Source organism: Akebia trifoliata, chromosome 4 (genome assembly GCF_017979445.1).
Source record: "Akebia trifoliata isolate Shusen 1 chromosome 4, ASM1797944v1, whole genome shotgun sequence".
NCBI classification, from domain to species: domain Eukaryota; kingdom Viridiplantae; phylum Streptophyta; class Magnoliopsida; order Ranunculales; family Lardizabalaceae; genus Akebia; species Akebia trifoliata.
This window is the reverse complement of record NC_141378.1, coordinates 15,161,840-15,177,540: the sequence shown is the minus strand read 5'-3', so window position 1 is coordinate 15,177,540 and position 15,701 is coordinate 15,161,840. Positions and strand designations below refer to the sequence as shown.

The window sequence follows — 15,701 nt, the reverse complement described above, 5'->3', positions numbered from 1 at the left end:
CTTGGTGAACAGAGCAACTCTCTTCTATAGGAGAAGCTACAGGCCTATTGCGGGTCGTGAAGATGACCCTATCCGCACTTTCTCGTGGTAATGCATATTTAATTCCCTTCCAAGTATTAACATTCCAAATATCATCAAGGACAAGAACATACCTTTTCCCTTGCAAATAGTTGTACATTGTTTCATGCAACTGGTATGGTGTCATTGGCTTGGAGCATTCATTTAAGTATCTCATTTACTTGGAAGTCATGGGACACATAAACCCAAGCATTACATTCGAATTCCCCTCCCAAAATGCTCTTGTAAACTTTCTTGACGACAGTGGTCTTTACAGACCATCCCATACCAACCACTGAAACTATTGTCCGTCGATTGTCCCTGTTCTTCTTTTAGCAGCCACTCTCGTAACTTCTTAACATCTCCATCAATACCTATGATATCTTCTTCTTCGATGAAAGGATTAGACACGACATGATCTCCCCATTTTTCTTCATCTTCTTCGAGGCTTGAGTTAATTCCTTCTTGTCGAAGGTTGTACTGCAGCCTTCTCATAGAGATATCATCACTATCCTTCTTAATGATTTCAATCTTAGAATGAAATTCATGACAAGCTCCCATCTTCTTGAAGAAAGTAAGTACATAATGAATGCAGAGCTCGATATCTAGACAACAACCTAATTCTCCTGACTCCTCCAGAATTTTCGATTATAAACTGGAACTCCTTGAGAACATCTTCGATTTTGTAGTCTTCATCTCTCACTTGTGCCATCTACTGATTCACCACCCCATCTCTTACTCTTCTCTTCTCTACATCCCTTAGGAAGGCCTTCATGGTAGACAGTTCGTCACAGAGGAACTTAATGTCGTTGCCAATCCCTTGTTGGATCTGCCATTCTGTGACAGCTTCTTCAATCTCCAAGTCTTTTAATTTGGTGATAACAGACTTTACTAAGCTTCTGCTGCCATTTCGAATTTTCTTCATAGATTCAAACAGAGCACACATCTCTCTTGAGCCAACTCTCTTAATTCTTTGCCTTCAAAAGTCAACCTCTCATCAAGGAAGGGAAAACATTAAAAAACAAACCTGCCATTAAGAATGATATTAATCCTTTAATAGAAATAATAGTGTCACTATCTTATTGGTGTTGACCCTAGAAGAATGGTTGCACACCACCAACTAGTCATCCATGGTTTCAACTTTCAAGCTATGTTTTAAAACAAACTCGAAAACACAAATTGATTGGACTCAGATTTCCATAGAATCTAATCAGCTGGATGAATTATGAACCGACCCAGGCGAGTCAACAAGTATACATTCAGGCCCTGCTTGGAACCCAAGAAAAAATCAATTCTGCGGAATATTTTTCTCCATATACTACTACCATTTCAAGGTCATTGGTGAGAAGATGTCGCAGTGCTCTTCTCTAATAATAAAAAAAAATTCAAACTCTGCTATTAAGATGTCACAAACCTCCCATCCTCGCAGGACTGCTTCTCAAATATGCATCTATTGGTACATATAACACAAAAACTTGATCAATAGATAATTTTATATTTCATCAAATAAAAGATACATTGTCGATTCAACCTCTTGATTACCAATTTAAGGGACTGAAGCTAACACGCACCATTCGTTTACGCACACTGTTAATTACCAATAGTCCATGCACGAGCATAACCCATTTTCAAAATGGTGGAAACGGTTCCGATCCCTCACAATTATCCTACGATTATAAATTTTTGAAAAAAGTTTTATAGACAAATGACAATCCCCACACATACGAAGGTTCTTCACTATTCGCAATGTTGTATCTGGCCTCGTACTAATTAAGCCAAAAGCAATCGCAATCTTCTCACTATGATAGTACAGAGCACTCTGTTTCTCTTCCTCTTCCATGTTAAGGAATACTTGTGTAGTGTCCGGTAAGTACCCACTCAACCTTAACTGCTTCATCATCTCCATCAACATTAAATGGATCTCTTTGGCTCTTGCATGAGAGTCATCTTCGACAAGAAACTCATGAATCGATCCATCAACTTCGATCCAACTACATCCCGGGTCTTTCCTTATATCCATCTCCTTCATCATTAGCCTCACCTCTGCAACAGCCTCCCAGTTTCCTAAAGAAGCATACATATTCGATAGAGCCACATAACATCCGCTATCACAAGGAGCCAACTCAATAAGATGCTTAGCGACACGTTTTCCCATCTCGATGTTACCATGTATTTTACAAGCACTAAGTAAGGCCTTCAATATCACGTCATCTGGCTTAATGGGCATGTTCAACATAAGTTCCTCGGCTTCTTTAAGTAATCCAGCACGACCTAAGAGATCAACCATACATCCATAATGTTCAATCCTAGGTCTTAACCCATCTATTCTAACCATGTGGTCAAAATACAATCTTCCCTCATCTACTAACCCTGCATGGCTACACGCATTCAACACACCAATGTAACACACATCAGAAGGCTTTACTCCCACTTGCTTCATCTTCGAGAAATAATTGAGAGCATCCTTAGCCCTACCGTGCATAGCTAGCCCTCCAATCATTGTACTCCAAGTGACGGCATTCCTCCAGGAAAGCCTCTCGAATACTTGAATCGCCTTCTCTATGCTCCCACACTTAGAATACATGTCAATCAAAGCGGATCCAAGTACATCATCCACCTCAATCTCATTCTTTTCTGCATACAAATGAACCCATTTGCCCAATTCAAGTGCCCCTAGACGTGAAATTGCGGGGAGAACACTAACCAAAGTCACATAATTCGGGCGCACATTTTCCATTTGCATCATGTGGAAGATCTCCAAGGCCTCCTTGAAAAATCCGTTTTGCGCGTACCCAGCTATCATTCCGTTCCAAGACACCACACTTCTTTGGGGCATTGCATCGAACAGTTCCCTTGCAGCTAAGAAATCCCTAATTCCAATATACCCATTAATCATCACATTCCAAAGAACCACAATTCCATTGTTCGAATAATCACAACGTCTAATAATGCTTTTTTCGAACAGTTGACGAGCATCACCCATGATCCCACAAATTGCATATAATCGAACAAGATTACTAAGAACGAATTCGTCGGAATCTAACCCTAAGCCACGCTTTATTATCTGACCATGAACCTGTCTTCCTTCTTCAACTCTACCCATTCGAGCACACGCTTTTAAAACAGATGGGAAGGTAAAACAATTGGGTTCGATTGATTCATTGTAAAGCATTTGACGGAAAATGATTAAAGCTTCTAGAGATTGGTGATCACTTTCGGAGAAAGCTCTGATAATGGTGTTCCAAGAAAAGCAATTAGGTTGCTCCATTCGATCAAAAACTAAACGAGCGTATTCAAGATCTCCATGCTCTGCCAAAGCACAGAATCGTAAGATCTCTGCAGCAGCAAAAGGGTCTCGAATTCGACCGGTTTTGATCTTTATGGTGTGAAGTTGCATCAAATCTCTCATGGTTTTGCAAGTTTTGATTTCTGTGTGAAGGCATGGTAAGGGCGTGTTGTTGAGTAGTGTGGAATTCGAAAGTGTGAGCATTGGTGACCGTTATTAACGGCTCATTTCATTTGATCTGCTTATAACTGAATTGGCAATCCTGATTTTGTACTCTAGGAGGGGCTGAATAGCTATCTAACTACATTACTACACACATTTTTGTACTTGTTTTTTTTTTTTTGTTAAGTATTTTTGTACTTGTAAATTGTAATGAAGAGGGATTTCTTTCCAAATTCCCCAGTAATTTCATAGTCCATTTAGTAACCTTTTTCTTTCTTAATGGCCCCTCAACCCCTTTCAATCAGTGAGATTGATGATTCAAAATGTCAAGATCGACAATTCAAACAATTGATATCAACTTTTGATCCAATCATCGATCTCATGATTTGACGTGAATATTGAGATCAACAATTCAAATTTGTTGAGATTGACCTTTTTACAATCGTTGATCCTGATGCATGAACATAAATTATTATTATTGAGATCAACAATTTTAATAGTAAATCATGACGATTTAAGTTCGAACCGTGCTAAATAACAATCAAATGGGTTGGAGCTTTAAAGGTCAGATCTGGGTTGGATTTGATTGGTTTGACCCAATTCTGTTCAGTGTTTTGGACTGAAGGAACCAAGGCATTTCAATTCATCTGATTCACTCTCCAGGGAACAGAAAATATTTCCAGAGACATTTTATTTTAGAGGCATCTTAATTAAGGAGGCTTACATGGAGTTGGCAGCCAGTGTAAAAATCCTCTGCCCACCAATATAAATCCTGCTCAGGCTTTGATGACCATATCATATTGTAGAGAATTTTTCAATTTTAGACTAAACCCGAAATGAAGCATAAAATATACTTCTTTGGAAGACAAGCTTTGAAATTTTTTGTTTCTTTGCCTTAAAAAAAAAAAAAAAAAACCATTTTAGACTTTGCAATAAAAAATTTCTTTTGGAAAAACATCTTTTAGAAAGAAAATACAAGAACAAAAAAATACAAACTTTCCATATAAGGCCTAAAAGGAAACTTAATACTGTTGTGTGGCATTTGGGATCACCAGCCACAATAGAAGAAATTCTTTTTCAGTAAGTGTTTTAGGTCCATCAACACTAATTTGAGCTTTTGACGATGGTGCTAGGCAACGTAGGTAAAATTTGTGAGCTTCAACCTAGATTTGAAAGCCGTCTTCACCAGCAAGAACATAGATTAGAAGCAATATCCATCTACTAATCAAAGCTGCATTTAATACCAGATGAAACAAACCAAATTGGGTCCATGAATTTAATCTTCATGAAAACTATAATTATTTGTTACAAAAATAACAACAGAAACACTAAGTGGAATTGATGATGAACCAAACCAAATTGGGCTTATTAATTTATTCTTCATGAAAACTAGAAATTTATACAAAAATAACAAGAGAAACACTTGGAGGTCTTTATGATGAGCATAGTATACAAACAGTGGGTACAAAAAAAAAATTGGTACGAATAATGAAAAGGGAAAAAAATGATGAATCATGCAAACCATATGGTTAAAGATAAGCCCATCCACAAATCAGTTTATTTCAACAAGCACAACCTCCGCCTCTTGGTTCAGTTTCTGAAACTGCCTCTGGGATGGTCTGGAAGTATCTGCAAATGGAAAAGCATCACACGAGATGATCCAGTAAAAAAATCAGTAACTTTCAGCACTCAAATGAGTATAGTGAGTTATTTATTGGAAGTTAAAATTTTGAAAATGCCATAGAAAAAGTGAAACAATTAATTGTGATCTGATCCCAAACTTGGCTTTAATACAACAAAATCTGAAAAAACGCGTGACCAAAAAAACACAACTTTGAGGGATAAAAAGAATAAGATTAATTAACCCCAATATTGCAGAAAGATGTGGACATGGCCAACATAAAGGATACAACAACTGTTCCCATCATTGATGCCTGCATCTCAAGGAGACCAGATGCACACCTGATAGGGAAGGTAACATTTTTACCGACCACCTATTGGTTCTACTGTTCTACCATTTGTGTCTGCTAGACATGTTTATAGTCTGTTCCACTTCCCTAAACTAATTAGCAGGTTTCGATTGAGTCCCATAAATGTTCAACTTCAAATAATTTTTCCTTTGGAGCATCCACTCGCATTAAATCCAATTGATATGTCAAATATAGGGATGTCCTATTGGCCATGACCGGATCATCTCTGAGGAAAACATTTTCTCCAGCACCCCTTTGGTAGAAAACCTTGTACAACATTCCAGGATTGGGGTGAGTTTTTTGGGCACATCCACCATATAACCCACCTTTACATTCAGACCAGGCCCTCAATGTTCAAGGAAAATTCTTCAACCTTGGATACATGGAAAAAATTCATCCATATTATGCAAAAAGAATGGTAGGCCAAAAGAAGAGATAAAACTTCGATCATCGTTGAAGCGATTTCTTAGGGAAATCTAGGAAAAATCTCGGAAATTAATTTGTGAACTCCTTTAAAATGTTCACATAACATCAGTTTATAAGAATACAAAATCCTAAAATCTAATTAAAGGTCTAAGTAGCAAATCTCAACAATATATCTAAACTACCATAAATAATTTTTTAATTATATTATAATACCCCTAAATCTCAGTCACTACTAGACTTAAACTTTCAACATAGTTTTGAGCACTAAAACTTCAGAATTGAGACAAAAGTAGTAAAATGACACTTGTGGATATCCAACACACATCACAACTTTTCAATAGGATATCTATGTAAAAGATTGTCTCAAAAGGAGTCTGCCTATGAGCCTGATAGTATTGAAATTTTTTGGACCTCCTTTTACGACATCTATGGACTGTGGCTTCAGACAAGCCTTTATCTTCAATCAACCATATGATTTACAATGCCTACTACTAAGCCACACCATTCTCCCCCGGTTGGAGAAAAACCTGTCATCAACTGTGATTGAATGCTCATTTTGGTTGGGTTCATGAAGCTTTTTCAAAGTAAACCTTCAAACACTAATGGACCTTTCACATATTAGAGCAGGAAAAGGAATTGATAATTTCACCTATAGCATCTTAGAAAACAACCCAATTCCAGTATGACCCAATGAACTCTATGCACTCCCATCAAAGAATTAAGTTAATCCACTTATCCACCTTCCTCTACTTTTTTCCAAATAAGACTCAATCTCCTCTACCAAAAACTGCCATATAGCAATCCCTTCAAAATTGCAACCTTATCCTCATTTTTTAACTATAACTTACTCAATTCATGTCAGGATTACATAATCCTGATCTCAATGTAAAGATAATCGGATACTCTTCTCATTGGTACCAAATAAAGACATTTAATTCCAATCATATCATGCATTCATGTGCAAAATCAATCTTTCTTGAATAAGTGATTAGCAGTTAAGTAGAAATATAAGTAATTGTGTTTTTTGTCTAGAAAGTTTCTCATGATTATTATATATATATATTAAAAATCAGGACTGCATGTCTGCATGCAAATAAAATACAATCTTCAAGAAGTTTATACTCTATACAATATGCAGCAAGTGTAATATCTAAACCAAACAGCCTGAATCTGTGCTGTGTGGACACTGAAAGAAATCAGTAGAACCCATGTATAACAACACTTCGATTAGGTGTAAATGCAGTGTCCATGGTGTACACAATCAACATAAGCCGAAATCAAGTCAAAACTGGAAAGAAATCAAGATATACTTACATATCCTGCTCGTGCTCATTGGCTAGGGCAGTCTTTGCAACACAAAGGAATGCAGCATCAACATTGAAATCCTCTTTTGCGGAGGTCTCGAAGTAAGGTATGTTTCCCCTAGATGAGCACCACTCCTTTGCTTTCTTTTCAGAAACCTGCACACATGGAAAACTTAGAACCAGATACAAGTCATAAAAGAACTTTGTGAGGCATTTCCTGTCCTTACCACTCGGCTGTTCCCACCATCTATGTCAACCTTATTTCCAAGTAAAATAAATGGAAAATTTTTGGGATCATGCGGACTTGCCTGGTGTACAATAAAGAGCAAATCAGTGTAACAATAAGAGCGCACAAGGCAACTGCAGGTGATGCATCTTCAGATATAAGTTAGCAGTCTCATACTCAAAGTAGCAAGACTATTTTTTTGATAAGTATAAAATTTCATAAATAATGAGAAAAAGTACAGGAAGGCCGAGATAGCCCCTAGAACCGAAAAGACAAATTAAAAGGACATAACAAAACACAAGCGTTGCACAAACATAAACCAATGGAAGACTAAAAGCATAATGAGCAAAACTAAAACTAAGGCTACACAAGCCCGTCCCATCTAAACACAAAATCTTCAAAGAAGACCCCAGCGAATTCCTTGTTAAGCTTGCCCCAAAAGAACATCAACCCTAATATCTCCATACAGACCAAGTGAGCATTTCTCACTTTTTCTTTGAAACCCCTGTTGTTTCTCTCCTTCTAGATGTTGAAACAATTATGGTTGTGTGTTCTTGAAACAAACAGATCTTAAATAATATTAGATTATAAAAGTAGGAAGAAAATGGAAGAACTTATCAGTGACTAAGGTACGGAGAAACCGCTGCCCTTAAAATCAATTTCACCCTCTCAGGATTGAATCCACAGTGCAATCAGTCTTAGGCTTCTAGTTTCTAAGATTCAACAGTCACACTCTCTGCTAACCGTGCACTCGTAAGTAGCAGATTTATGTCGAATTCGATCGTATCAAACGTTGCACAAGCAACCGAATATTTGTGAGGAAAATAGAATGTTTTTGAAGCTCTATTAGAGATAATAGCAGAGAAGAGTTTTTTGTGTATATATAGCACTAGGGCCCGATCTGTTTTATAGACAATGGGCCCAATGGTCCACTATAGTAATGATAGAAACGTTTGAACCTAATTGGCCCGTATCTGAATGTTGAAGGATCCAAAAGGTCAACATATTGACTCTAACGGTTAGTCAGATCAACGGTTGAGATGGAAAGAAGAAAAATGGATCTTAGAATAAAATGGACTAAATAAATTTTAGCAAAAGTGGGTCTTTCATGCACACCCACGTGAGACTTAAATCCGATATTTGCAACCCCCTTGCGGGCGCATCGCATACGCACAAGCGCACTAAGATTTTCCAATGAGTTGACCCCAAATACAATGGACTGCAGTCTCATAGTGCCTTAGCCCCCCATGTGCGCACGAAGCCCACTCTCTTTCTCACTCACATTCTAACACGAGAGAGCAGTTTTTTATTAGTTGAACAGTATTCTTGTATTTATTCGATGTGGGACTAAAGATTTGAAGAGTTGTTTCTATAACTCTCACAAACAAGAAAGTAAGGAGAATCTTCAACTTTCAACTTAAACAAAAAAGGAAAACGACTCTTTTAGCTTATGTTCCACCAATTAAAGAAATCTCTACACTTTACAAATAACACTCAAGAGGTCTTGAGTTCAAACCTTGCTCTCAACAAAATATATGAATAAAACTATGAATTTTACAACACCAGAGGTCCCATGCTATAGGCGAGGGAAGAATAGACCACAAATGCCTCTTCTTATGAAAGAAGATATTATAGCCCCTCCCTCTAGTAAAAAAAGGAAGTTATTGGGGAAAACCCAACTCATATGAAAGGAATTTATCTCCATATGCATGATGATAACTACTGTTCAATCCAATCGAGAGAGAGAGAAGGTTGATGAGCATGCACAAAATGTTGACGAAACCCAGAAGAAAAAAAAAAAAAAAAACATAGATGATTTATGGAGAAATGTTATTGGCGACATATTCAGTTCTTAACAAAATTGTGGGTTCATTAGTTTTAATCTATTGTATATTTGATCAACTCTCACAAAAAGTAATCCTACTGTTAGTTTTTGTGCATATATGATAGCTAGCTTCTAACATGCAAATGATGTTTGGAACTTCAAAGCACAAGCTTGTGCAACTTATGGGAATATTTTTTGTTCTTTTTTTTCTGCCTTACATCAGCAATTATTTAACGCCTAACAATTGATCAGGTTCCCACATCCAGGCAATATATCAACCTAAGAGAAATACTAGCACTAGTTAGATAACACAAATCATACGGTACTCATAATGTAGTACCAAACAACACAGATCCTAACTTGTGCCATGTGCAACCAAAGGTTCACTCAATAGCATAGTGTCAAGCCAGCTAGAGGTATGCCTGTAATTGTATAGTCCATCTTAAGCATGCATGGCATGATGAGATGTATATTAAGATAACCTAGACTGTTTTACCTTCACCATGCTATTAAAGTCCTTGTCATAATCCATGGTTTGTAATCTATGGATAGCAAGTGTGTCATTTATCCACGGATCAATGTGACTAAGCAGTGCCCCACCAAACCTAAAAATAATGGTGTGGAGAAAGAGAAACAAGTTTAAGGGGAAAAAATGGTATAGAATCATCAAGAATGAGAAATTTCCACAGAAATTGACAAATTGTCAATAGTTGTCAGAAAATGCCAATTATATCATAGCCTAAGGATTGTGTCAAATTGAATAATGCAAAGGAGAGACCAAAGTCATCTTCAATATGCATGTCGAGGCCTTATAGTTCAGATTGAGCAGTCTCATATAATCCCATGTGATTAGAGAGATCTTTTGTTATTGCAAAAGAAATGAAAAAACCATGACGAAAAATATGGTTTTGGGATTGATTTTATTGTAATAAGTAGGGTACCCTAGTGGTTGTGCACAACATTTCAATCAAATGCCTCAAATGGTTGATACCATTCATTCCTAGGAGAAAACACATTCAATATTCTTGAAAGAAATTGAAGCTTTCCCTTCTTCTTCTTTTTGCAAAATACTATTAAACATAAAAATAAATAAATAAAAAAATTCCCGAAAGTATAACAAATGTTAGTAGCACCTTCTTCATACTAAAAAAAAAAAAAAAAGGTAGAGCATGAGAAGTGGGGATAGAAACAAAAAATGGGGAGGTAAAGATTGAAAGACTCATGAAGAATTTTTTGTAGATTAACATAATGGTGGTAGAAAGTATCACTTGACGAATTGGAAGATGATTTGCACTCCAAAGAAAAATGAAGGTTGGGGATTAGAGGGTTAAGATAAACTAATAAAGCTCTCTTAAGTAGATAGCTTTGGAGATTCAGGGAAGAAAGAGACATTTTGTGAAGGGTGTTTTAGACTAAATATGGGAAGAAGAGGTTTGGTTGGTATAGTGGCGAAACAAGGACATATGGGTGTAGTGTGTGGAAAGGTATTTTAAAGAGTATTCACCAGTTTAATAGGGGGATTAGATTCAAAGTAGAGATGGGGGACAAGGTAAAATTTTGGGAGGATATTTGGTGCGGTAATTTGTCTATGTCTACCCAATTTCCATCCTTGTACACTTGTTCCTTGAAAAACAATAACTTAGTGAGGCATTGTCTAATTTAGGACAGAAACACGGATTCTTGGGATCTGGGATTCAAGAGGAATTTCAATGACTGGGAGTTAACAAAAGTGACATCTCTCCTAGATCTCCTTAATTCCTTCCAATTCAGAGAGAACGAGCAAGACAAGGGGGAATGGTTCAAGACTAAGGATAAGAGGTTTTCAGTTAAATCCCTCTATACATGCTTGCTTTCGTTGTTTGAGGTATCTTTCTCAAAGTCTATCACTTGGTCCATCCTTGTTCCTTCTAAGGTTTCTTTCTTTTCATGGCTTGCCTCATTGGGTAGAATTCTCACCTTGGATAATTTGATTTCTCGGGGATGGATTACCCCCGAACTTTTCTTATCTTTGTTCAATAGTTAGGGAGTCTTCTAAATTCTAATTCATTGTTCATTTTCCTTTGTTATTTTGATATTTTTCTTGTCTCGTTTCCAGGCAGATTAGTTTTTCCTCAATCTTTATTCATGTTTTTGGATAGTTGGAGTTTCAATATCTTCTTTCTTAGAAAAGGCATCTTTGGGCCATCCTTATTTCCGCCATTGACTAGGGTCTCTGGAAAAGCTTAACAACAGAGTGTTCCAAAGTAAGGAGAGCTCATCTCCAACGGTGATAATGAAGGTTTTGGATTTACTTTTCTTTTGGACAAAGATGAGAAAAGACTTTGCGGGAGTGTGCTTTCAGGATTTTGTTTTTAATTGAGATACTATATGTGACTCGTAGCCCCTCTTTGGGCATGTATTTTTTTTTTTTTGGTTTTGCTTGTTTTTACTTTTGTTTCTTTCCCATTGTTTGGGGGCTATCTCAGCCGCCTTTTTATCCTATTTTTTTCTAATAAAATTTTATATTTATAAAAAAAAAAATCATCAGACAGGCTAATTCCTAAACCTAGTTATAGAAAGATCATGTACACATGGTGCTACCCTGTATTCACCTCATTGTCTTCCTACTTTGGGGGCATTGAGTTTTCACCTTAAAACCTGGTTCGAATCCTTATTTGTAGTCCAACCAATCTTCAAATTTGACAACCACATAGAAACTACCCCAGGGTCAGCTACTGATTTTACCCAACTGATTATCACCACAAATCCTCCCTAAATCTAGTTCTTTACAAAAAAAAAAAAAAACACAAAGAACGTTCATTTGATCCATATTATACACGTTGAAGGTCTGCCACCACCTGATGTCCTCCCCCAATGTGGAGAAAATGACGTGTCAGAAACAATAGCACCCTTCACCAAATTGGTGGTTCTCAGGTCTGTAGTGCACCTTCGTCATACTTTGACCCCTTAAATGACAATCAAACCAGCTAACTTACTCCCATTCAGCACTTCTTGACTGCTGATCTTTTGACAACACATGTGGGTACACTATAGTCTAAGATTATTTCCTGATGTTCTTGAAAGATTTAGGGAAAGGAACATACATATACAATGCCTGTAAGCCTATCGCCTATCCGATGCAATTTCTAGCTTTCACAGTCTGGAGACCAAAAATCCTTGCAGAGGATATTTAAAGATACATAGAACATTCTTTGAAATCACTTGTAATACGAAAAGTATGGTGCAACATTGTGTGTACCCTGTATCTACAAATTGGTAAAAGAAAATATACACGGTTGCCTTAAATTGTCCACTTTATTTATGGCAGAGTATCAAGGAAATGAAAATTCTTCCAAAAACAACTTATTGACCTGGAAAAATTACAAGTCGCTCAACAAGCACTAAGAACAACATAACGAAGGAAACGAGGACAGGCATCACATACCTGCTTGAGAAACTCTTCATGCCAATTATCGAGTGTATCAAATGATTTGAGCACATTAACATCGTAAACTAGAACACAACAATCTGCACCTCTATAAAATGCAACACCAAGACTTTGAAATCTTTCCTGTCCTGCCGTGTCCCAAATCTATCGATGTGAAACAAGAAACTTTCAATAAAAAGAAGATTCGACAAAAAAATTCTCAAATAAATAAACACTCTTTGAACTAAGAACCAACTTGCAGAGTTACGAGTCTGTCATCAATCTGCAGTTCCTTTGTGACAAAATCGGCACCAATTGTAGCTTTGTACTGTTGACTGAACTTCTTATGCACATATCTATACCATCAGTTAAAAGGGACCAAACTAACAAAGAGAATTTGGTTTGTTAATATAATTCACTAATGATCTTTGAACCCAAATAACTGAAATATAAGGTTTTGTTTAGGAAATTGCAAGTTCTTTTTACTGACCAAAAAAAAAAAAAAACATTTTTTTGTTCTTCATTGAAACAAACAGAGCTCATGGAGAAATCATCTCACACAAGATCCAATTGACAGGTAAAATATTCAGCTCATATAACAATAATATTTCTACTGGACAGATGGGATCAAGCAACGATACATCATAAAACCCACAACTTTCAACAGCTATATTAAAACTTTAAAAAAGAAACAAGTAAAAATATTTCTCGATACGAATAAGTTTATCCAAATTTAGTATATGTAAAAAAAAAACGAAAAATGGAATATTGATATAAAAATTACAATAAAAAGTAACAAAAAAGTATTGATCGCTCAACAATGAAAACAATAACAGAGAAATAATCATAGAACATAGCTCACAGATCCAATCATTACTTAGGGATACTGATTCATCAAGGAAGTCTTTCCAACCCTGAAATTTGAAAAAATAATTGCATTAGAAGTAAAACAAACCAATCGAAATTCGAAAAGAAAAAGCAAAAAAATCAACAAAAGAGCCAAATTTTTTTAACAAAACCTAGAAATCTGGAGCTAAGTAACCAGAAGGAACAGTAAATAATAGAAATAGATTACAGAAACAGAGAGAGATACAAAGATCGGAAACTGTACGAACCCACTATCGCCAAGAACAATGACCTTAAGCAAGGTTCGTCTTCGGATTGACATGATAATGGCGGAAGGATCGAATATTTCTTCAGGTTGATTAACTAATTTATTCGATTCCGTTGAGTTTTTAGGTCAAATTTTTTTATCCGAAGCTCTGCTCTCTCTCTCTCTCTGGAGATTTTGTGAGATATCTTCTAAAAAAAACTTTGGCGGCGAAACAAATGTACGCGCCTGCGATGCTGTCTTTTGAAAATCGTGGTTCCAACTTCCGAAAGACTCGTGCGTCCCTCACCTTTATACTAAAATGACTTAAATACCACTGTTTTATTATAAAAATTACAATCAGATCAGCGGATTTTTTGGGGAATTTTAGTAAAACCTCCCTTAGAAATTTGTAATATTAGGCTAACCTCCCAAGAAATGCAAGATGAGACCCACCCTTGATTTTTGTTGACCCAATCTCTCCATTAATGTTGAAGTTGTATTTTCTAAATGCCCCCTCCCCCTCCCCCTCCCCCCAAGAATTTAATTTGCCAAAATGCCATTATATATATAATGAAAAAGAAATTAATCTACATTGTTGGATTTAACTAAGAGTTGTTTTAAACTGACTTTGACTTTCTTTGACATTGTGATGCGTATAAAAAATCATAGATTTTTTTCTTTGTATCTCAAGAAAAATCTGCAATTCTATGCACACTACCACGTTAGTGCAGTGTTGAACGCGGTGTTGAAGCAAGTCAGATCATTATTTTTCTTTAACTAATCTACGTTGTTGGATTTAACAAAACATCACTTCATTTATTTTAATGATAATCAATTAAGAGATTTTGTTTTCTCATCTCGATCGTGTTTGACAATTTTGGATTTTTTCTCATCATTGGGTTGATCTCAATCTCTCTATTAACAAAGCTTCATGTCATTTGCTTATCATATTCAACGTATTTTGATTTATGTCATTAAAAACTTTTAATTTTTAAGATTTCAAAAACCCATTTTTCGTGTTTGGAAAATTTAGATTTTTTTTCTCATCATTGGGTTGATCTCAACCTCTCTATTAACAAAGCTTCATGTCATCTTTATCTCATATTCGATGTATTTTGATTTTGTTATTAAAAACTTTTTAGTTTTTAGACTTCAAAAAATTTCTTATGTGGAGGTGAAATTGTCATGTGAGTTTTTATGTGATTCCAAAACTTCATTTTCTACTGAACAAATCAAGAAAACAAAAGAAAAAAAGCATAAATTTTCATATTAGTCAAGAAGGGGGATAACACTAATATTATTATTTACATTCAAATTTAAAAATATGCCGTGTTTCTCATATTGGATTGATCACTTGAAATACATATCACACTTTTGATTATGTTTCTTGATAGAGATCGAAAGAGATTTGCATATAAATCATGTTTCTCAATCGAGATCAAAGAGAGCTATTGATAGATTGATTTCTCATATTAGGTTGAGAGTGATGACAATTGGGATTAAGAACGATGAGATTAATAAGTGGAGAGTGATTAGATGATGAGCATTTTTGTAATTTCAATTTTTTTAGGTATTTTAGTCATTTTAAAAGAAATTGGTAAAAAGGTTAGGCCTCACCTTATAATTCAGGGGTGACTTTAATATCGTCAATTTCGCAAGGGTGTTATACTAATTTTCCTTTATTTCTCTTATGGACCCGTGACAGGTGAACACGTGACACGGTTTTTTTTTTTTTTAAGTCCATTAATGTTTTAGGTAGGTTCGTGATTGTGGACTCGGATGTGTGAGCGATTTTCTCAGGGACCCTTAACAGGTGGACACGTGACACTTTTTTAAAGTATTATTTCTCTGCCACGTGGAAAGATTTTATCAAGGGATAACTAATTACGTGATATTGGAGAAGAGGGGTACAGATTTGATCCGAACCCAAACCAAAATTGGAACCA

The 15,701-nt window shown here is 36.0% G+C and overlaps 2 protein-coding genes across 2 annotated transcripts; both read right to left on the bottom strand.

Moving 5' to 3' along the window:
- Nucleotides 1–1,349: 1,349 nt before the first annotated feature.
- Nucleotides 1,350–3,706, bottom strand: LPA66 (Pentatricopeptide repeat (PPR) superfamily protein). The gene has a single exon (XM_086439914.1). The coding sequence runs from the start codon at nucleotides 3,545–3,547 to the stop codon at nucleotides 1,652–1,654; it is 1,896 nt and encodes a 631-aa protein (XP_086296040.1). The 5' UTR covers nucleotides 3,548–3,706; the 3' UTR covers nucleotides 1,350–1,651.
- Nucleotides 3,707–4,755: 1,049 nt separating this feature from the next.
- LOC147404073 (ras-related protein Rab7) lies at nucleotides 4,756–14,025 on the bottom strand. The gene is made up of 7 exons (XM_086439916.1): nucleotides 13,778–14,025; nucleotides 13,550–13,576; nucleotides 12,919–13,018; nucleotides 12,681–12,827; nucleotides 7,433–7,513; nucleotides 7,216–7,361; nucleotides 4,756–5,134 (listed from the first exon to the last, which is right to left on the bottom strand). The coding sequence occupies exons 1-7, from the start codon at nucleotides 13,828–13,830 to the stop codon at nucleotides 5,068–5,070; spliced, it is 621 nt and encodes a 206-aa protein (XP_086296042.1). The 5' UTR covers nucleotides 13,831–14,025; the 3' UTR covers nucleotides 4,756–5,067.
- Nucleotides 14,026–15,701: the final 1,676 nt, after the last annotated feature.

Excerpts from the sequence above, each read along its gene's own strand:
- LPA66 (XM_086439914.1), bottom strand. The coding sequence starts at position 3,547 with ATGCTCACACTTTCGAATTCCACACTACTCAACAACACGCCCTTACCA.
- LOC147404073 (XM_086439916.1), bottom strand. The coding sequence starts at position 13,830 with ATGTCAATCCGAAGACGAACCTTGCTTAAGGTCATTGTTCTTGGCGAT. Across the intron at positions 12,828-12,918 it reads ACAGACTCGTAACTCTGCAA|ATTTGGGACACGGCAGGACA; the intron begins GTTGGTTCTTAG and ends TCACATCGATAG. Across the intron at positions 7,514-12,680 it reads ATGAAGAGTTTCTCAAGCAG|GCAAGTCCGCATGATCCCAA; the intron begins GTATGTGATGCC and ends ATTGTACACCAG.